Source organism: Astatotilapia calliptera, chromosome 16 (assembly GCF_900246225.1).
Source record: "Astatotilapia calliptera chromosome 16, fAstCal1.2, whole genome shotgun sequence".
Classification (NCBI taxonomy): Eukaryota; Metazoa; Chordata; class Actinopteri; order Cichliformes; family Cichlidae; genus Astatotilapia; species Astatotilapia calliptera.
The window spans coordinates 33,406,791-33,429,758 of NC_039317.1; the positions used below are offsets into that span (position 1 = coordinate 33,406,791).

General features: G+C 42.7%; 1 protein-coding gene across 8 annotated transcripts in view; it reads right to left on the reverse strand.

Moving 5' to 3' along the window:
* Positions 1-22,968, reverse strand: part of LOC113007774 (partitioning defective 3 homolog B-like) — a 223,168-nt gene that overhangs the window by 129,399 nt on the left and 70,801 nt on the right. For all 8 annotated transcript variants that reach the window (XM_026144697.1, XM_026144696.1, XM_026144694.1 and 5 more), the window contains 7 exons: positions 20,761-20,828; positions 11,316-11,399; positions 9,496-9,621; positions 4,601-4,853; positions 3,751-3,859; positions 2,549-2,688; positions 2,323-2,451 (listed from right to left, as the gene is read on the reverse strand). In XM_026144697.1, the coding sequence (XP_026000482.1) occupies positions 2,323-2,451; positions 2,549-2,688; positions 3,751-3,859; positions 4,601-4,853; positions 9,496-9,621; positions 11,316-11,399; positions 20,761-20,828 (909 nt within the window). The remainder of the gene's footprint in view (positions 1-2,322; positions 2,452-2,548; positions 2,689-3,750; positions 3,860-4,600; positions 4,854-9,495; positions 9,622-11,315; positions 11,400-20,760; positions 20,829-22,968) is intronic.

The following is a 22,968-nucleotide window of genomic DNA, read 5'->3' on the forward strand; positions in this document are numbered from 1 at the left end:
CGTGTCCCAGTTTCTGTGTCAGCAGTCCAAACAAACTCACACGTTTCTGTTTATTCACATATCTGTTAAACACATTCATCACAGATCTGTTTAATGTTTGTCTGTTTAACACTCTGCTGGTTTTAACACCACATCTGTCCTTTGTTGCTTTGATATCATTTGATATCATCTTATTCCCTTAATTTAGCATCAACTACTGAAACAGTTCCCGGTTCTCACAGTAAAGCAGGGATCTAATAAGACGTGCTGGGCAGACTAAATCAAACATTGTGACAAATATGAGGCTTCACTTCCCTCTACAGTGATGAAGGTGTAAACGTTACAGTGCAGTCCATTTTATATAATCAATAGCTCGTAAGCATTTATCTTTTTTGCTCCTTTGTCCATTTAAAGATGTGCTTTGTGGTTATTTACTTCTTTAACAGGTCATAAGAAGTCAGTTCAGTCATAAATGGTCTGAACCTTCATTAACAACACAATGAAATAAAGAGGTGCCCCTGAATCGAGCCTGGTTATGCTTCTCTCCAAAAACAGAATTCAGAGAACAATACTTGGCCTATGGGACACTGTGGGGCATCGGTGCAGAAGGACAACACTTTGGTGTTTGTGCTGAGTGAGTGTGTGAAGGAACAAGCAGGACCAATGGGAGTTTAGTTTCCTGAGCAGGTGAGACTTGAAGCTTAACTCACAGGAAAGACTATCAGGGTAAATGTATTATTTCCATCTTCAGTTCAAGCAGCCAGACGTTTTGGTTCTGATGTGTGATTTCAAATCGATTTCACAGGTTTATCAGCATTCATCTCCATTTTCTGTCCAGGGAAGCATATCACTATGACCACCTGCTCTGACCCATCCAGGGGTTTGTCCAGAACATCCCACAGCCGCTCGACTGGACTGAGATCTGGGGAACGAGGAGGCCAAGTCAAACACCTCACACTGCTGTTGACTCAGCCTGACTTGAAATGGCCAGTATGACCTCAGGACTGGTTATCCTGACCACTTCACCTGTCGACGGTCAGGATGTTGTGTCTGATCGGTGAACTCGGGTATATGGAAATCACACGTGTCGTCCCACCTGAGCGTGCACTCACGCTTTGGACTAAATAACTCGATCGGTGTTAAAGTGCAGTGTGTTTCTCAGGTTTCTCCGCTTCATGAGTTTTTCTCCTTTGCATGAATACAGCACAGGCAGACCCTCAGTAAGTGCAGCTGAACATGTTGTTGTTTTTTACACCAACACAACATAAAGGAGAACATAAAAACAATGACGCACTCCACCTTAAACCGGTTCACGTCTGGTTTTTTTGCAGTATATTATTATCGAGCAGTAGAGCGATTCTGAGTGGACACGCAACAGGATGACAAGTGCAGACATTCAGGCACACATCTCAGAGAGGTATCCCTGGCAGACTGTCATGGAGTTCAGACATGCGTACATGGCGAGTGATCACATGTGCACGCACAAACACATCGCCCCGCTTCCTGTCTGCACAAACAGAGTTTCCTATGGGGCTCAGGGTCACAAGCTCACGTCTGTACGTGGAACTTCCCGGCAGCCGTTGAGGAAACATCAGTCGACGCGAGTGGAAAGAGACACAAGAGGGAGAAAGGCATAAAAAGCAACATGAAAAGGAAGAAGACGTAGGAAAAATGAAGCGGCGTTGTGAGACGGGCGGACCGGAGACAAAAGCAAATGTGACCAAATGAAAAATGTGATCTCTGTGCAGTAAAAATGATAGTTATCACCATCTGTGACAGAGCCACAGGTGTGCAGCACAACCAGGATGAAAGCAGAAGGGAACAAAATAACAAAACATTTATAAAACGAGTCACGGTGTCGAAGAGCAAATATCCTAAAAAACCATCAGGAGACAGCAAAGACGAAAAGAGCAACAGTTGTGATTATGAGCAAAACAGCTAATCATGCAACGTCAGAAAAAGATGGAAAAATAGAATCAAAGTGGTTTAAAGACGTCTTTATTGTTAAAGGCAGTGATGAAATTCAGCACAAACAATGCAGCAGAGGAAGACTGGAAGGAAAGACCCGATAATCTGAATAATATCTGCTTCACGACGGCCTCAGCCGAGTCGTCATGATGACGTTATCTGAAACACTCGGTCACATGACTGCTTAGTTGAGTAAAAAAAAAAAAAAAAAGGAAAGGCAATATCACTGAACAGGAAGTGTATCATCTTTTAGGTCACGCATCATCCGGGCAAGTCTGTTGATCGGACCAAAAACAACATTATGAAAACAAAATCGTTAATAAAAAGCCGGACAGCGCCCCTCTGAGCACGTCTTTCACTGTGACTGGCTCTTACCATTTCTCGGGGTAGGAACATGTCTTCCTGCCGGAGGACCACCAGAGACACGCTCTCGCCCTGCCGCGTGCTGCGCAGCATGCACACCAGCTCCTCCTGGCCCACGCCTGTGATATCCACACCGTTTACCTACAAACGCACACACAGAGTCAAGACACCGCCACCATCGTCCCCATCCTCCTCCTCCTCATCGTGTTTTCTTATTCTGGCTCAGACTGTGCTGCACCTCGAGTATGCGGTCTCCAGACTGAAGACGTCCATCTTTCACCGCAGCCCCGCGGGGCAGAATGTTTTTCACTAGAATCGGACCGGGACCGTGCACCGAAGAATCTCTGGTCACTACAGTAAATCCAAGACCTTCTGGACCTACACACACACACACACACACACACAAATGAATGAAGAGGTGAATTATAGCGAGTAGCCACAAGTAACAGCTCTTGGCCTATCCTGACACAAATATCCTGTGTAGCTGCCCTTGCTTCTCTATTTTTATTCCCCGAGACTGAGAGTACAAATTTTACACTATAGCCTTCCTACACACACACACACACACACACACACACACACACACACACACACACACACACACACACACACACACACACACACACAGGACCTAAACCACTCTTGAAAGCTCAAACAGTGTTGTTGACTCAGCTCCTGACTACATACTATAAGTGTGATAATTCAAAGCCTTAAGAGATTGCATGCGTGCATGTGTGCATGCATGTGTGTGTGCATGTGTGTGTGTGGCTTTAAACCCTTCAGCTACAGCCGCAGTTAGAGTTCCTGCAGGTGTGAAATTGTTTAAGGTTTGTGGAAAATGAGGGAGAGATGAGAAAAGGGCACGAGAGGTAAGAGAGGAATGAGTGAAACAAAGTGGAAACAAAGAGTGAATGTTCCGGAAACGGGGGTGATGAATATTAAAACACTAATCAGTGAAAAACATGTGCACAAAATGTGCACGAAAGCATTCATACACATGCATGCGTGGACAAAAAGGCCACACACAGACGCAGGGACTGGTTGAGCGCTTTATAGACCTCATTAAGTCTAGTCTCTTTAGCAGCGCTAAGTCAGCAGTTTTGGCCAGTATGAATTCATATCAGCAGAAATGAACAGATCAATAAAGACTTAATAGACCCTGAAGAGAGAGCCTCGGGAAGACGGAGAGAGGAAGGGTGAGAGGAAGGACTCTAAGCCAGAAAACAGTGAAAAAGGAAACTTTTTATGGAGAGAGAACATCTGTAGAGACATGAAGAAATATTACAGACGCTGATTAATAAAAATCCAGAGTCACAGAAAAAAACCCTAAAAGAGACTCTCGTCTAACTGAGAGCACACACGACTCCTGAAGAGCTACAAAAAGTCATATTCACAGAAAAATGATGAGTGAGGCTCGTTCTGTACACAGGTGTGTCGCACCTTTCTTTAAATCGATCCTTAGTCTTCGTCCTCCTCTCTTATTGGCCATCAAGCTAGAGAGGGCGGGGCTTTTCTTCAGGAGGGGGCTCTCACTTTTCCCCTTCGGGGTCTATTTGAAAAACAAGCAGCAGTAAATTCATTGTTTCACATTTCAAAACCCCAAACAAGAGTGTGGCATTTATTAAACAATATATCTGTTACAGCAAAGTCTAACACACACTGGTCACCTTGGAGTCGCCGTAAAAGCAGCTCATAGAAGCTGCTTTAAATTTAAGATGTTAAACATCAAACAGGTGAGAAAAAGATCTAAACGTGCTGGGAAAAAACAGTATCGATAAAGTCTGCGTACGGACGCGTGCGAGTCTGGGGAACAGTCCATCACATCTGCATGACAGGAAAAGATAATCAGCTGCTGCTAAGAAACTGCTGCCGCAATGCCAGCTGTTTTAAATGTCAGCCATGTCACCATGGTGATGCTGACGACAAAGTTGCATCCGTTTGTGTTTTAGGACTTGATCGTTGTAGGAAGGAGGTCAAAATAACACGAGGTTTGAACCCGTTTCTACAATTACAGCATCTAAAGAATTTAAAGCAACCCAAAAATAAAAAATAGTATATTTAGCACTCGAAATAACAGACCATGGGAAATATGGTCTGTCTTTAAGGAGGAGGCTGGAGAGAAGTTAGCACTCGCTCTAGAAGGAAAGGTGAGGAGACCGAAGCTCAAGCCCGGGCTGTATTGTGTTTGCCTGTGCACACATTAATCATTAAAACTGCAAACTTTTTACAAAGCGTGCACGACAGATGCAAAGTCTGTGTCAGTCTGTGGATGTGCAGCAGAGGAACTTACACTGAAACCCGGCTCGAGGCCGGCCGTCTCTTCCGCCAGCCGCACGGCTGAATTCTCCGAGGGTTTAAACACAGGCTTGGCTTTGACAGGGGGCGGAGGCTCTTTGGTGTTTCGGGGGCTGCCGGTGGGACCGGTATTATTGCCAAACAGCTGACCAATCAGACTCTTCTCATAGCGCTCTCTGTTGAAAGAAGGCACGACTTCCAGGCGTACAACCGGGGAACGCATCGCCTGACGGAACACATCCTGAGATCTGAGAGGACGAAAACGAGGAGAAAGTTTTACTTCAAAGTTTGTAGCACATTACGTGCACAACAAGTGGCACACGCTGAACATTAAAAGGAATCATGTCATTAATCACAATTACACAGGAAGAGCAGTTATCCATCTCTGACACAAAAACTAATTACTGAAGGGTAGATAACTCAATCAGGAGAAAAATACAAAAAGACACATGGTATAAATATGATTATGAATGACAAAAAATGTCAATTAATTGGTAATTAATATAAATGGGATATCTGATTTTTGCAATAGGATCATTCATCTTAAAAGACTAACTTTCATTTCTAAGACTGGCTGGTGCTGCTCTGACAAGTAAGCAAAGAAAGCTGATGTATAATCAGCTAAACAGGAGTTTAAACTAATGGCAGATTTTATATTTCTGTGTGCAAAAGTTAATTCTGACATAAAGACATTATAACCTAACCTGAAATATAACATCCGCACATTTTACAATGTGCCACTGCTTACTGCTGGCTGTTCTGTGCATCTCTTAATGTTTTTCTCAGGAGTAAGACAGGAGACAACACCGAGCCATGACACCTGTGCAGAAGGCCATCATAATCTCATGATCTATAAAAAAACATCATTTTGCAGGGGATTCGTCTACATCAGATCCCAATAAGTACGTTAGGGGAACGGTTGTGTCAGAAGCTGCAGTACACACCATTATTCTCCTCAGATAACTGACAGAGCAAATCCAGTTTATTAGCATTTTATTGGGTTACACACGTATCGTTTCCCTCCCAGATTACGAGCGCATTATAATGATTAGAAATAACCGTAACCAGACACTATGTTTAGAAAGTCCTGTGTGGAACCTAATAAATCACGTATGGAATTATAATGATTTTTTAACTACTTAAAGATCCACTCAGGTGGGGGAGTTTCCACGTAGAAGACTCAATCGATAAATCAATAAAGAGTCAGCCATCATGGAGTACACTCACTGAAACACCTGCGTTCTTATTTATTTAGTTATCTTACTATGAAAACATCCAATCTGGGACAGCAGTGCTTAGATTGTCACAGCCAGAGGCTCGGTTTATAGAACAATAAAGATCAAAATTAGGAAATTAAAATGTGAACGGCTGACGGGGTTTCCTGGGATCTCATTTCACACCCAGTCGTCTTTCCAGACTTAAGGCCGCCACCTTTATGTCCTGAGTGGGGAGCGTGTGTCACCGTCTCCCACACTGCCGTTGGTCCTGCCCCAAACTGCACAAACACGGTTCATCAGTCCTCTGAGAACCGCAGAAAATCGTAAAAGCTGCGACTGATTTCGGTGCCTTTACTCTTTGGTCTTCCAAATACTTCAATCCAAAACAAACATCAGCGTTCTGACATTCTGTGCCTGCAGAAATGTACAACTTCAGTGGATCTCCCACAGTAACATTAAAACACTTCCCACTGGACTTCCCGACACGTCCACGCTAAAGATGTGTTAGTGGGAATGTGTCTATGATATGTTGTCTTCCTGTGCTGGGCTCTGAGGAAATATTATTTTTGCTCTGTTGTTGAAAATTAAAACCACACCCACAAACTACACCCTTTTTGGCTCCTACCTCAAAGCACACTGTGTTCTGTTGATCTTATGTGCTGCACAATAATGTTTAACATTTAGTATTTACTGTCATATTCCCATATATCATTGTGATGTTGTTTATTCTATTACTCTTGTTCTCTTCTGCTTGTTTTCTTTTTTCTTTCTCAGCAGGTGATCCAGGTGATTGATATATGCATTTTTTTTTCTCTGCCCGTTCTGTTGGTTTTTGTCTTTTGCCCTTCTCCCCCGTCCCTCTTCTCGGCCGTTTCTCTTTCCCTCTTTCTTTCTCCCCTTCTTTCCCCCAGTCAAGTCTGTCCCGTATTCAGTAAGTGAAAATAAAATAAACAATAAAAGGTGAATCAAATGGACCATTACGGCAAGGCTGGGATGGTCAGTTTGGTAAAGTAAATCCGTTGGGCATCTTTCTTTGCCTTTAGACAACAATTCTGATGCAAAAGAGCCAAACGGGACAGGCAAAAAAAAAAAAAAAAAAAAGAAAAAAAAAAAAAGAAAATTAAAACCACAGTTTGATGTTTTTTTTCTAAAAACATCTGGGAACACCTTTTTTTACGAGCAACATCAGACGCAGCCGTGAGACTGGCTGCTGCTAACATCAGAGAAACCGCTCTGTGCAGCTGTGCTCAGCAGACCAACGTCTCAGAAAGCACAGCACGATGACCACGCCCGGCTCCTTTCTCGTCCCGTCGTTGAGTGAATATCATTGCTGTTACAGGGTCAGTGCTTTGTCCTCCATCACTGCGAGTCTGCTCCTGAGTGCAGGGAGCAAACGTCACTAAATCTGGTGTGAAGAATCTCAGTTTCCACTGATAAAGTCAGATTTGGCAACAACAGCATGAAAACTTGGACTCCACAGTCACAGCTGATGGTGGGGGTCTCCGTGCTGAGAATGTTTTATTGGAACATCTTGGGCACTAATATCAAATCAATCATGGTACCAATTAAAAGCCTTTATGGATATTTTTGCTGACCACACGGATTTCTTATTGCTGTCTACTAATGGACACTTTCAGCATGTCACAAAGAAGCAGTACTGTCAAACTGGTTACACTGGTTACTGCTAACCATATCTGATATCAGGAGCTCTGCAGCGCAAGTGCTCAGCTGATAAAGCCGCATAATTTCAATATAGACCAACATCTCAAAGGAGGCTTCCAGCATCTTGTTAAATCTGATAACTAATGTGAGAGTAGGGCAGGCCCACACCACGTTAGAGTCCCCCTCTGTGAATACATACATGTGTAATACACATTCACAGCAAACTGACTGAGCATCATATCTGCCAGGATGCAAAATCACAGAGAAAACTCACAGAGACTTCACAGGACATCCAGGAGAGCTGAACATGTCAGTTCACTCATTCAGAGGGAGTATTGTAATATTGAATCATACTAATTATTAAAGTCTCTAATATTAGCAAATATGACCATAAAAGTAGACCTTTGTAGCCCTCATGCCTGCTGGCGGTTCATGGAAATCTATGCTTTTATATTATTATTACAAATGTAAATCCAAAGGCCAACATCTGCACGGTGTACGATACAGGAAGTGAGTGGATGTGTGGGCTAATGGGCGCAGGACGCCACCACAGGGCAATGGCAGTGGATATGATAGCTGCGTGTGTGTGTGTGTGTGTGTGTGTGTGTGTGTGTGTGTGTGTGTGTGTGTGTGTGTGTGTGTGTGTGTACACATGTTTAGACATGTTTGTGAGGACAGCAAATTGGCATGCTATTATACTTATGGGGACAAAACACTGGTCCTCACGAGTTTGAAGACATTTTTGAGGCTCAAAATGTGGTTTTAGTGTCAGGATTACAATCGGGTTATGGTTGGGTTTAGGCTGAGGGTTAGGATTAGGTATTCAGTTTTGAAGGTTAGGGTTCAGGTAAGGGGCTAGGGAAAGCATTGTGTCAATGAGATGTCCTCACTAAGATATGAAAACGTGTGTGTGTGTGTGTGTGTGTGTAGACATAGCTTTCAGGGGGATCAGTGGACTTTCTGTGGCCCACTTTTGCAGGATCAAGCTGCATATCACAATATCACACCTGCCATGACGGAACAATACTGAGAGAGCATGTGTGTGTATGTGTGTGTATGTGTGTGTATGTGTGTGTAATACAGTCCATTCAACTTTGTTAATGCAGACTGACGATATATCACATGTAAGATTAAGGGTGTAATACAGGAGAAAAACTGTCCGTGTGTGTGTTTGTGTGTCAGCGAGTGCACAGGGGGCTACACACCTGTCTTTGAACAATAGGTACAAACCTCAGCGGTGATAATCCATTTACCTACAGTACAGTATAAAATACCTCACGCGTAATCTCATTACCACAGTGAACACTGGACAGGAACTGTTGTGTGGACTGAATACACAGTGTAATGTGGTGCAATCAATATAATATCCGCATCTGTGCCTGTAATCTGTGGCAATTGTTTTTACGGGTGTCTTTTATCATTTTAATGCTCTGTAATCACATTACATCTCTAAACACTCGTGTTTATGTAGCCCTGTTCAGGCTTCAGGGGCACCGTGAGCAAACTCCAACATTTGATCTCCAAGGTTGAACAAATCTTTCCTTTACACACACACACACACACACACACACACACACACACACACACACACACACACACACACACACACACACACACACACACACACACACACACACACACACACACACAGATTAATCCAGAAGCAGCTAAACATCTGCCAAGTGTTTTTCTGCATTTCTTTGGATTTGCAGTGCTACCTCACAGAAGGTGAGACAGCAGGGGAAGACAGGTTTATACTTTAGTTTAGTTTTTTCACTAACTTGGTAACAATACCACAAATTAATGTAATTTTAATGTATCCAAACCTACTTTTAAAGTTAAGTGCGATTATATTGCTCCATTAACCAAAACTCACAGAAGAAACAGCAGCTCCTAAACGTAAAGCAGTTCTTTCTTGGTCCGTACACAACGTGGACATTAACTGTAACACGATACGCTGTGTTTATTTTATTCTACGGCCGTGCATTTATTCTAATAGAGCTGTACTCACTGGCTGAAGGTCTTGTCCATGAGATCGGTGTCGTTGATTTTCACGATGCACTCGTCTTCCTGAAACAGGCCGTCCTTTCTGGAGCGGCTCTCTTCCTCCACTCCACGGATATACAGACCAAGAGCCCTGACGGAGAACATGCAAGAACAGAGCGAGAGATTAAAGGACGTTTTCCATGCACAGGTTCACAAACGCACAGAACTTCTTGCATGCAGACAGACAAGTCTCCATATGGTTTACTTTACCACAGTTATGGTCATTTTATCTCCAAGCTCCGCTGTGGGTTTCTACTATAACTTACAGTCCTGTGAAAAAGAAAGTTTTCACAAGACTCCCTGTGGTCCTGTGAAAACACCCTGACTACTTCCAAAGGAATGAAGAGGGTAACTGATCATCAGCAAGTGTGAGCACCTCTATAAAAACAGAAGTTTGCTGGTCTGGAGCTTTGAAGCACGTGCCAACACGATGCAAGGGAGGAAAGATGTAAGCAATGAGCTTATAGATGCAGCTGCTGCTGCCCACGAGTCTGACAAGGGTTATAATGTCATTTCCAAATAATTTGATTATTCATCATTCTGCAGTGAGAAGTGGTAGATATTCAAGAAAGATGCTAACGTTCAGAGGGCTGAGCATCCCTGAAAATCCACCCCGAGGTCAGACTGTGCTGTTCTCAGAGACATCGCAAAAAACCCAACAGCTCCATCTCAGACTCGACAGGCCTCAGTTAGCATGTTAAACACGAAAGTTCATCACAGCATAATTAGGAAAAGACAAGTGTGGCGTTTAGAAGGGTCGCCAGGAGAAAGCACGCAACACGCCAGCATGGTTTAGGTTTGCAAAGTTGCAAAGACTCGAGATCAGGCCGAAGAGGAGATGTTTGGCTATATCGCAGCACATCAGTGAAGCACACCAACGATAACAACTGGAGTTTTATACAGAAACAAATCCTGTTTCTCACAAACAAGTCATAAGATCAGCGTACAATCATGATTTAGTCTGCGCTTGACTGTGATGATGTAGTTTAAATGCATGCTTCTATGTCCGCCTGATTCTGTGCATCGCGGTGCATTACGACTCATCACAGGTGATTCTTCTCTCACTCAGCATTGTGTCTTCTATGAAAATGTGGGATGTGATCCCAAAATCGAAGAGAGCAGCACTGCATGTTGTTTATTTAGTCGCTGCTGCAAAGACTGCCTGCTTACCTCGGCTCCTTGAATGACTTTAAACACAGTAGTAACAATGTCAGGACATCTTAACGTTATCTGTATTAGACGATATAAACACCTTCAAACTTACAAACTGAGAGTGAAATGGTAATATGTAAGAAAATGGCAACAGTTCAGTACTCCGGGTCCTTAACTTGAACAAAATACAGCGTTTGATGATGAAAAATGCTGAAACTAGGTTAAAAGGTAACAAAGAGATGAGTGTGTGAGAAAGGAAAAAACACCGTGGAGCGCATGATGGGGAAAAACAGAGAACGAGGAATTCAAGCAGGAGACTGGTGAGGTCAGGTGAGTCATGAGAACAGTCATAAAAAGTTATCCTGCTCTCCGTGAGGAAATCCCCATCCACTGCCCGACTGTCCCACACCCAAAGTAGAGCCCTGCATAGCTGTGCACTCATGTCTTCCTTTTCTTCTTTTCCCCACTGTGGGAGCATCTCTGGGTGTTTATGTAGTGCAGCGCAGCAAATAACAGGATTATGACGGGATGACTTTAGTATATGCTTTCTATGGTAATCTGACAGTGTCTCTGGGGGTTAAAGTAGAGAATTAGGGTTTAAATAGAAGGATGTGTGTTGTGAGCGCAACTCACCGTCCGCTGAGCGACGAGCAGTAGGGAACCACGTGGATTCCCAGAGGGCTGTCCTCTCCTAGGATCTCCACCATTCTGGTCAGGCTGTGCACACACAGTGAACACATACATACAGAGAGGAAGAAAACAAAATAATACAAGTTCAGTTACTCTGAAAGGAAGGGTAGCTTTGACGTAGCACAGCGACGGGAACAACTGAACTACTTCAGTTGTTGCACGAGACGAGAGAATCAGGAAAGTCCTGAGAGAACAGAAATCAAGATAAAAAGCTTAGATGTGCCTTAAAAAGTATCCAAGGTTAATCATCAGGCATGACACAAAATAAAAGGATTAAATGTTAAATGTGCAGACAGAGAGAAAACAGCAGGGCAGCCCTCACACACATGTGGTACCACCAGAACAAAAACCTGTGCCGGTCTGGGGAGGAAAAGTTTGGAGAAGCGCTATCCAAGATTGAAACGTCATTTTCCATGGATCCGTTCACTGAGCTAAAAATACTTTTTGTCGAGGACTTAATCCATGTCTGCAAACCCAGGCCGCAGAGGAGGCGATGCCAACACTCTAATCAAAGTCAATAAAAGTGCAGATTGCTGCTGTGTGCGCACGCCTGTCACAACTTTTATGTGGCATCCTTCTCTGAGGATTTCTGACTTGCTTTCAGTCTCTCAGTGTCTCTGTCTAGCTTCGATTATTCAAGTATGTATCTGCTTTACATTCTGCCTGTGTTTTAATGCATGTGTGTGCTGAAGTCTTTGTTTGTTTGATTAGTTTATCTATCAGCGCACAGCCATTAATCCTCTCCTGACCTTCTCTCTGCTCCATGCGTGCATGTGTGCGTGTTTTTAGAAGCCAGTTTGTCTGAACTTGGTTTTGTGCTTTTGTTCTGCCCTCCCCTCTCCGTCTCTGACTATCTGTTCGTTTTGTCTCCCTCTCTCTCTAGACCATCCATCCATTTGTAAACCCCCCACCCCCCCATCAACTGATAGCAGTACAGATGCTGATAAACTCCAGAGAGGGTTACTGATGATGCTAGATGGCAACAGGGAAAGATGCAAAGTGTAGAAACAAGTTCTCCCTCTCTCCTTGTCTCAGACACACACACACACAGAAAGCTAATGCTGCCTCATCGCTACTCAGCAGATTTGAGTTTAATCCAGACAACAGGAAGTGAGACTGGGGAAGAAAGACAGAGGCAAGGACACAGAGTGGTGTTTAAAGATTTAGAGCATGCTCTCAGTGTGTAACCGGAAAACTGACTGGATCACACTGGAAACTGTCATTACACACATACCATTTCTCCATGTGTTGTTGAAGCACACCATTGTGTTGTATGTTAATAAGGAAATGTAAAGTGATGGGGTTGGTGCTACCACAGCTGCTGTCCCAGACCGCGACTGGTCATACCAGAGGTCATGACATGGTCATAAGCTCTGGTATGACCGGTCGTATGACCGTATAATGACATATGATTACATGTGATTAGGGTGACTCCTGGACATTTTTGTGGCTGATCCAAATGAGACAGGCCCATGGAATCAACTGGAAGGATAACATATCCCATCTAAACCAGTCACATCTCTGGATCCTGAAATAAATGCAGTCAGCATTAATGGAGTGTGCCTTTTCAAGCTTACAGTAAAGATTACTTCATGTACAGTTAGAAGAAACAGATCCTGTCTTGACCCGACTGCCACCCTGCGCATCATCCTTGAACAGTCAACTGAGCTGAACTCGAGCGTAAGTCAACTTTGTGGATTATGAAAAGGCTTTGGATGGTGTGCACAGGGAACCTTGTAGTACCAATGAAGTCGGTTAACTTCCTAATGAGTTTAAGATCCAGACTGGGGTGAGACAAGCATGCCTGCTATCACCATTCCCAATCCTGTGAGTGATTGACGGGTTAAAGAAGAAAATCACAGAAGGAAGACGAAGCGGAGTGAAGTGGACACAGCTGGAACACCTGGATTTCAGTTTTTTTTTTACAATTATTTTTGAAGATTTGTTGTTACTATCTTGCAACCACCAGCAAACGCAAGAGAAGACAAGCGCACAAGCAGCTGTACGACTGAACATCCACAAAGATAAAACTGAGATCATGAGAGTAAAGCCAGGACCAAGGACGTTGGAGGACCCCACTGACGGCCTTCACCCAGGAGGGTGTTAGACTTAGTATGGGGAACGGTGCAGGAGTATATGTCATTATGATGACTGAAATTTTGAGCATTAGAGGACAGTTCATCAGCATACGTGCCCCTGCCACTTCATTAGGTACACTTTGAACTGCGTTACACGCGTCAGCCGGTTTGATCATCGTGGCACAGATTTAACGAGGTGCTGGAAACACTGCTCTGAGGTTTTGTGTGCTCAGAGAGGCTCAGAGTAGTTTTTTGATTTAACCATGTCTGCATGCCTGAATGCACTGAGTTGCTGTCATGTGATTGGCTGAGTAGATTTGCGTTGGTGTTATGAATGACAATGTAAAGTTGAGATGTTTTCCTGCATTAGTGATCACAATAATAAACTTAACTTTATTTAAAACAAACACTTACTGAGATTTTTCAGCCTTGGTCACAGAAAGCAACCGATACCGCCCTTCTCACATCACAGAATCAGTCTGAACACGGCATGAAAGGAGAAAGGAAGAGGAAGAGGAAGGAAAAGTAACACTGATGTATAACAGGAGAAAAACAGGGACAAAGGAGAAAAGAAAGTAGCGAGCAACCAAGGTCTAGAAGTAAAATGAAATGAAGGCGGGAGGAGGCACTGAATTAATCAGACAGGGCTAATGAAAAGAATTAATACAAGAGGGAAAATAACATCCACCCCTCCCTCTATCCTTCCTGCTGCTGCGCTTCTGATCTCTAACACTAACTACAACACAGGCACGCACACACAAACACACCGACGCACACAAACACTTCAGATCCATTTGCATTTCCTTTCTCATTTTTTCTTCTGTGAGATGTTTGACAGGCTGCATCAATGCAAAAAATGAAGTCGGGGTGAAAGGGAGAGACAAAATGGGTGAGACTCGAGAAAGGAGAGAGGGAGCGCGACGAGAGAACAAGAGACAGAAAAAAAAGAGGCAAAAAGCAAAGAGAGGGGAGCGAAAGAGAGATGAAGAGAGCAGGTGTTCCCTTTATCCACCTGCCACTTCACTGATCCTCGCTATGAAAGACAGACACAGAGGAGAAATAACAAAAACAGAGGATGTGCATTACCAAAGCGCTCTCTTCCTCTCTATGCATTCCTCCCTCTCGTCTCATCCCTCTTCTTATTTATCCTGCTCTCTCTCTCCCTCCTTTTTCCCCTCAAAGCCAGTCTTTCAAGCGCAGAGCGCCAGAGTAAATGCAAGGCAGTGAAAATACACAAAAATACTACAGATAAGTGTGAGAAAATACACAAGAACTCAAAGTATAAAATAAATGAGAGCCTTCACAAACAAAAGTAGCAGAGATAGTATTTAATGCATAAGAGCAAAGTGCAATAAACATGAGTTTGTCACAGTAACAACCTCGATCAGATCGAAGGTGCTTGGAAAGCAAAGCGAAGGCACAAGTTTGCTGAAGAGGTTTCACCTGGATTACCTACACAGACACGTTACCTTTGGGAGGAAAACCCTACAACTGGTGCAGGAGTATGAAGGGAATCAACCTTTATCAGACTTTTTCTGGGTCTATCGATGAGGAGGAATATCAGACGTCTCCTTCTTAAAAACTTCATCGTTATTCCTGGTTTGTTTTAAAAGGTCACACTGAAGAATCTCATCTAAAACACGGATGTCTACGCTTCAGGTCATGAACCGCTGCCCTGGCGTTTTCTCGCAAAAACAGAAAGATACAATTTTGAACTCACTGCTGTTTCATAAACACGAGTCCAGGCTCAGAGGAAGCAAAGCAGCCCCAAATCCCGGTTATGTCAGCTGCTCACAGAGCAGTGTGGTGTGGAATAAATACTGGTCATTTTTACACAAACTTCACAAATGTGATCATTTCATTTTCAAAGAGCTTCCTGTGCACACACATGTAAAACGCCTATGAAAGTTCATATATGGTTTAAATAAGCCGCTGCTACATGCTGGATGCTCTTCTGCTGGGGAAACAGCAGACAGACGAACACTAATATTATGCTGATTAATCTCTGAATGTAGATATATTGTACGTGACGTGGAACAACTAGATCCAGGCATCTGTAACTGGTAAGCGTGAGTCTTCTAGTCGAGGCGTGATGAGCTTTTCTGTTTATCTAGGAAAAAAGCGCCTGTTGTCTTTGAGGAAAGGGGACTCCACAGGAAGCTGAGATGTCCCAGTTTTCCTCTAGCAGTTGAATCCAGCCTACAGTTGTTTATCTGCACGAGCACGGATTCAGGAAGACTCTCAAAACGTCACATGCACACACGATGCGATCTGTGCATGTCGAGGAAACTTTGCGCACGCGTATTTAACAAACTGTAAGTGAGCCGAACGAACGTCTCAAATATTTTCAGACACGTGCACGGGAAGCTTTTCAAAAGTGAACAAGTCTGTGAAGCGGAAATTCAGAATATTGTCTGTAGATTATAAATTTTAACTTTAATTATTATAGTTTTAGATGTTCAAATTTCTCTGTATTTGTGGGTGGGCTGAAAAACAGAATATACACACATTCACATTATTTATAAATCTGGGTTTATGCTTGTGAATCATATTAAACGCATTTATAAACCTATGGAGACACATTTACTCTTTCCTGGCATCGTTACATCAAAACCACATTATTCAGGGCTCGTCTAGAGGGAGCAAAGACTTGTGCCCAGATGTTGCAGTTTCAGGATTGGAGACAATCTTTGCAGTACAGCCACTCCGGCCCTGACAGTAGCAATAATAAATAGTAGTACTACATTTTAAATGTAGTTTTCATTTGATTAACTTTGGTTTGATTTGAGCAAACATCTTTCAAAGGTCATTGTAGCTCGTAAAATCCAAGTTTCTTATTTTTTTCTGTTCTTAAAGCTGCATTCTCTGCGAGTTCCACCAGATGGCGATAGCCGGGGTTGCAAAAGAGCTGAAAGGTGAAACGCTGCATGTGTTCGCCCTAATTTAGACCATGGAGCCCTACTCTAAAAAGCATCGCAGCTTTAAAACTGCCTGTGAAGTTAGATTTAAAAGTTTTTTAGAGCCTGTTTGGTGCCATCGTGTCTGAGTACAGAGGATGACGACACCACTTACAGCTAATAAGTCGTACATTAGTTTATCCCAGAAAGCTACGTCTGTTCATCTGGACGTTACTTTCATCACTCCAAGTGTTTTCCTCAGTTTTTCTTAGCTGGATGATTCAGGAATGCTTTCAAATACATTACTTTGTGTTCGCTAACTACTGACAGAACCGGTAACTCTTAAGTTGTACTGAAATCATCAGTCGGCACTATTTTATGTAATTTGAATGCTTTTGCAGTAGATAAGCTTTATAAGCAGTGTACCAGGATATTTGGTGTATGGCAGCATAAAGCATTCATAGCGTACTATGAACACAGACAAAGATGTTCCCGTGTGCGCTTCACATTAACTCCTCGACCATTTTGGGCTACAAAGAAAACTGAAATAGTTCCTAAAGGATGAGAAAGATTTTGTAATTTTACAGCCAACATTACAAAGTAACTCCCTGCAGCCTACATGACACCTGGGTGACAGGGTGAGGGTGTAATTTAACCCCCAGTTATATGAAGCTTGTCCTTCTTTTCTCAGTTCACAACATAACAGGTTTCTTACAGTCAGGAATCCCAATATCCTAAAAGAAATATGATATAACTGATACTTAAATGTAGACACGATGGCTTTATATCCAGTTCTTTATCCCTGCATCATTTCCATTTTCCTTATGACTAAGAAGGTCACAACAGCGCGTCATAAAAGGACCCTCGGTAATAAGAATAATCAACGCCGCAATCTCGGTTCAAACTTTTCTCCCCTGAACTGCAGGCAGAGACTAAATAAGCAGATTAGTATCAAAACACCAGCAGAGTAAAATTCACTGGCAACGAATGGAAGTGTTCGGTCCCCAAATACATATTCATACGCTGGTAAAGCAAGGCTAAACCTCTTACTTCCAGTTAGTTTTCTGCACTCGGTGAAGCCTACTTACCTCTTCAGCTCGTATAGCTTCTAAAACACCTCCGATACTCTGCCTGCCTTATTCACAAAGAAACATAATATAGCTGAAATGCTATTTCAATAAACCAATTTACAGTAAATCTGTTTCCCTGTATAAAAAGGACATTTTGATTCAAACGTAATGAGTTTTCTGGTGTGCACGCAGCGCGGTAAAAATGATGATGAGCCATAACCGTATTTATAGGTGTAGCTTCACATTTAAAGGTGCACGAATGCTCGCACGCAAACACACTCCGGGAGGACGACAACACGCACAAAAACACACACGGCGCACAAAACTCATACTCTGTCACAGGGACGCACGTGTTCCTCTAACGTATGCCTCTCTGCTCCAGTATTTATGGCTGCGCTCCTCTCATTTTGGACTTTTTTGCAATTTCAAGGATCGTTTCCCCAGCGACCACGGAAACCATTACATCACGTCTACATTACTCACAGATGAGATGGTTGGTGTGAGAAAAAAACGTTACAGAGAAAATAAAACAAATCTCAGCGGGTGTCTTAAATATTAACTGTTATATTTACTGCGCTGAACGGCAAAGTGTCACAAGAGGTAATCAGACTCAGGTTGTTCCCATTTAGTTTGCCCGTCCATTAATTCAGGAGGCAAAGTTGTGCGTTATAGTAAGTCATGATTTAATGAGGACGCCATAGAAAGGCCGGGAAAAAAGAGCAGGTACTGCCCACATCTGTCACGGAGGCTGCTTCCGTGTCGTCTACGTGTGTGTGATCTAATTCCTGCGTGTGCACAGCCTTAAAAGCAGAGGCTAAGGTGGCACATTATTCTTACAACACATTCATAATTCTCCTTTACAGGTTAACTACATGTTGTCCTAACTGAGTGTTAACTGCACTCGGTAATAAACTTTACATTAGCGGAGGTCAGCGCTGCACACGGATGGCTTTGTAACAGCCGCTGACTCATTCACTGTCTTGGTTTTTATATTAGTCAGTCTGTTTGGGTGTGTGGGCACTTTCACGAGCGTTAACAGAAAGACGCGTTTGAATCCGTCTGAGACGTTCGGATCGAATCGAGAGAACGAGGAAACGAAGCGTACAGTTACTCGTTTTCATTCGTGCCACGGCAACTAATGGACAAGCCGAGGAGAGTGAAACAGTTCTTTCAGGTAACGGCACGATTATCAGGCAGTTACTGTGGGACTTTGTTAGGCAAGGCAATCTTTTCAACAACGCCATGCAGGATTGTTCTGGAATAGTTGTGGCAGTGAACGCCTCGTCAGCCCACAAGAAGTCTGCGCTGCGACAGAAAGCTCTGAATTTCTCGTATCTGTGATCGTCACTAAATAAATCACACAAAAAATACGTGAAGAAACAGCGAGCTGTGGCAAAATGTAAGTATCACTATCAGTATTCGAGGGATGAATCATCAACCACAACAATGTTGGGCTTTCTTTAAACGTCCTTCATCTCTCAGCCTCAGCTGCCAATTCACAGGAAGTTAGAAAACTAGATAAAGTTGTTTACCTGTTAGATTTTAATCAGAGGACGACATTGTTATGAAACAGGAACTTTAAGCTGGTGCTACAGTTCCACACAGAATCTTCATTTTTGTCGTGAATCTTTTCATTTTAGAACTTTTCCTTTGACTAAGCGGCTAAAATGGCACCAAAGGGTGGCAATGACGTTACTTTTCAGCACGATCCCAAACATGCTGAAACATGCAGTAAAAGCATTCCTGGACAGAAACACGTTATCACGGATCGGGCCTCCCAGAGCTCGGAGCTCAACATTATTGAAGCAGTAAAATCAGACGACAGGTTGCCTCAGAGGCTTCACACCATTTACCGACTTACAACTTTGTTAGAATTGTACCAACTCTGGTTTTTCTTACAATCCTTAAACTATTTATGTTTGCACGTTTCAATAAATTGCAGCATCCATTTCCCATTTTCCTACTGAAATATGAATAAATGAGCGGTGGCTCCAGTTTTTCATAAAGACACTCACTGCCATATTCTCTTAGCTGCAATCCCAGTGGTGTAGAACAGCCTGAGCGCAAATATACAACATAATTCAAACTGGGAAGGAGGCTTACTTGCAAATTTGATATAAGGTCAACGAGGACGAGGCTCAGGTAGCCTGTTCTCAGGATATTTCTGTGTTAAAGCTTATGGAACAATGAAATTGCTTTTAAATTGTATTCAGCCAAAAGAGAGAAAACAATGTAGAAAGCTGCAGCTTAGAATCTGCATTTCTTACTGGTGTTCGTCAGGGACAGATGAACCTTCACAAGCTCCCTAAAAGTTTTCTGGGAATCTGACACCGTCTTCCAGAAAATCGATTGGTCACTCTCGACTGATGGGTGTAAGGTAACCTGCCCCAGAGCAAGCCAAGAGTGCAGGGTACGGTATCGTGCTAATCTGCTCCGGTGTAAATGTAAACCATCTCACAGTACAGGCTTCTGTAGAGGGAGGAGCTTAATGCAGGGCTTGACCACAGAAACACACCTGGCTAAAGCCTCACCGTCAGCACTCCTGCACAGATTTGCAGTACTTTACAGATTACTGCGTATGCTGTGGACTGTTTCTCCCTGTGTTATAATGTGGCAGCCTGCCCTCCTCACTACCAAAACAAGCACATGTGCACACATGCCTAAAGGCCCAAAGGAGGCACAGGGCACTGCACACCCTGAACACTTAATTACTGCACTCATTAGTGTTTGCATGTGTGTCTGCCTGTGAAAGTAAAAAAAAAAAAAAAAGATGCAAGCATGTTTGTAGCTGTTTATTTTCAGCCCATGTGAGTGTGGCGGTCTCTGCGTGGCCGTGTGCGTTCACTGAGTGTGTTTCTGCGTTTCTGTTTGTGACCCTGACCCTGTTTTGGCAATCTTTTGTAGTGAGCTAATGATGGAGCTTTTTGCACTGCATCTGCGAAGGCCTTGATCTGGATTAGAATACAGCTTTAATGAAGGGAAAGTAGGGCAGAAGTACACACATAAACAGAAGTAAACACAAATGTAGACAAACATGCACACAAACAAGAACTATCCTCAACCGCAGCCTCAGCACCCGGCAGCCATCCAGAGACACACCTGGGCATTAACAGGCTTTTTCTTCTTTTTTCAGTTCAATTCAACTTTATTTACAAAGCACCAAATCAAAACAACAGCAGCCTCCAGTCGCTCCACCACCATCTTTGCTGCTCTCTGCGAGTCATTATTCCATCTCTGCTCCAACCAGCTTCATGACCACACTTCTTTAAAATATATTTTACATGTTTATCAAGGTGAGCAATTAGTTCAGAAGTCAGTCACACACACACAAATACACACTGACCTTCCACTGAAGGGGTGTTTGGCTGGCCGCTCCACCCCTGCTGGCCTCTCCACAGTGGGACCAGCTGCCTGCAGAGAACAGACACAGAGCATGTATACTGTAGACATGTGGACAAATTAAGTAATTACGGTTTAAATAAAAGTGTAATGAGTGACTAAGCCAAGGAAGTTTATGTATTTTGATTTAAACTGTCTAAAATTCAGAGTTTAGAATAAAGAAATGAGTGAAGTGAACAAATAACAATTCATATATGAAGCCGATCCTGTTAGAAGAAGGTAAACGCAAGTGTGAATCACATTTATTATACCATAGTGTAAAGTTTGCATAAAGCCACAGGTCTGTCAGCCAACAGGACTGACCCGACTGCTTCTGCCTGTCTCATCATCAGACTGGGAAACGCACCTCGACAGACCTGGCTGGGCTTCGGTCAGTGCTGGTGGAAAGGAGCTCTCGCAGGAACAGGATCAACTAAACAATGTAACTGGTCGATTTCTCCTCAGAGTAGATGTTTAAACTTCATAATTCATAATCCACAAAATCCCATTTTTTGTGACGCGTAATACTTTTGGACATTTGGATATATTATCAGTCAGTCTTTAGTGACAGACTTTTCGTTCATTATTTTAATATGTTTTTAGAATTTAGACTTCTAAAACTACTCAAACTACACTTGCAAAGAACTGAAGATTTATTTTTATATGAAATGTTTATTATTATTTGTAAGAATGACCCAAACTCACATATGAATATTGGTGAATATCACAGGGGGACATCAGACCTTGGAGAGCATGCTTGTCTGAGCATATGGAGACAAACACACGCAGGTCAATAAGTCTCTCCGTTAGTGGTAGACACTAATGGACTCATATGACCTTTAACCTCTGACCTCAGTCCCCCCAATACTGCCACATGACCTACTCCACCTGTCAGAGACAGAGAGAGGAATAGATGGAACGAAGAGAGGCTGAGAGGAAGACAAATGAGACCAGGGAGAGGAAGAGCAAGGAAGAGGAAAGTCGGGGCGAGTCACGAAATACACGTAAAGTCAGAGACGACGGGTGACGCGACAAGACGAGGAAGGCAAGGTCACGTTCGCCGCAGAATGACAGATAGCAAACATATGTTTGCGGTTTGGCGGCTCGCAAATCAATTAGTCTGGCCTGGCTGTCGATGCCGTCACGTGAGCTTAATTAGAAACAGGATGACAGGTAACATTAATTATAGTAACCTCCTGTCATAACAGTCACTCGTATATTAACTGCAAAGCCTCTGGTGCTTAATTGTATGTCTCATTTAATAAATGTGTGTAGTAACAGCCTCTCTCACTCTGTGTCTCTTTGGAAGAGCAACATATTAATTACAAAAGGCCACCAATGTATGTTACTTATCAGAGGCTAATTTAAAACAAGTAAATGAATCTGAACGAATAAATGTTTCTCATTATTCACACTGACACCAGCGCGTTCCTCTGAACACTTCTTCTACTTACAGACACTGAACCTCTTGCAGTTTGGAAACTGGAGTCGCTGCTCTTATTTGAAGGAATTAGCTCACTTTCATGATGATAATCAGGTTTTTTTGAAACATTAACAATAAAAGTTCATTTAGTTTTTAGAGGTTAGAAGTATTAACAAAGCTGCAAATTCAGCAGTGTCAGTAAATCACAGCCCACAGAGGAATTAATAATTATAAGAAAATGTGAGACATTCCCACAAAGACGGACAGTTTAATTGGACGCAAAGTAAAAGTTTATTAAAAATAATGATTGAAAGATCTAAAGCTTGATAAGAAATGAAAGATATATTTATTCAATGACAAAGATTTATTTGAAATATGTTGAGGCCTACTGCAGGGAAAAATGAATATATTAGTCTGTCAGAATTGGACAGCTTAATCAATACTTGGAGCATTAATGGTTCTGCAAAACGTGTAGAATAAAGAAGCAGATTTTCCATTTTGAATCACTGATGGATAATCCTTGAATAACTATGCTTTTAACAAATGGCCTGCAAGCGTTTAGCGTTCATGGTCCAATCTAATAATTGCTAAAAGCGGATAAAAAGAGCAAACTATTAGTGATATTACTAATTATTGAATGACCAATCAGGCTAAGTGTTCCCTGAAAATGCTACCACAGCCGGTATGATAAATTAGTATTAATGCATTCTGTGTCTGCGTGTGCACTTTACGTGTCTTCATCTGTATGAA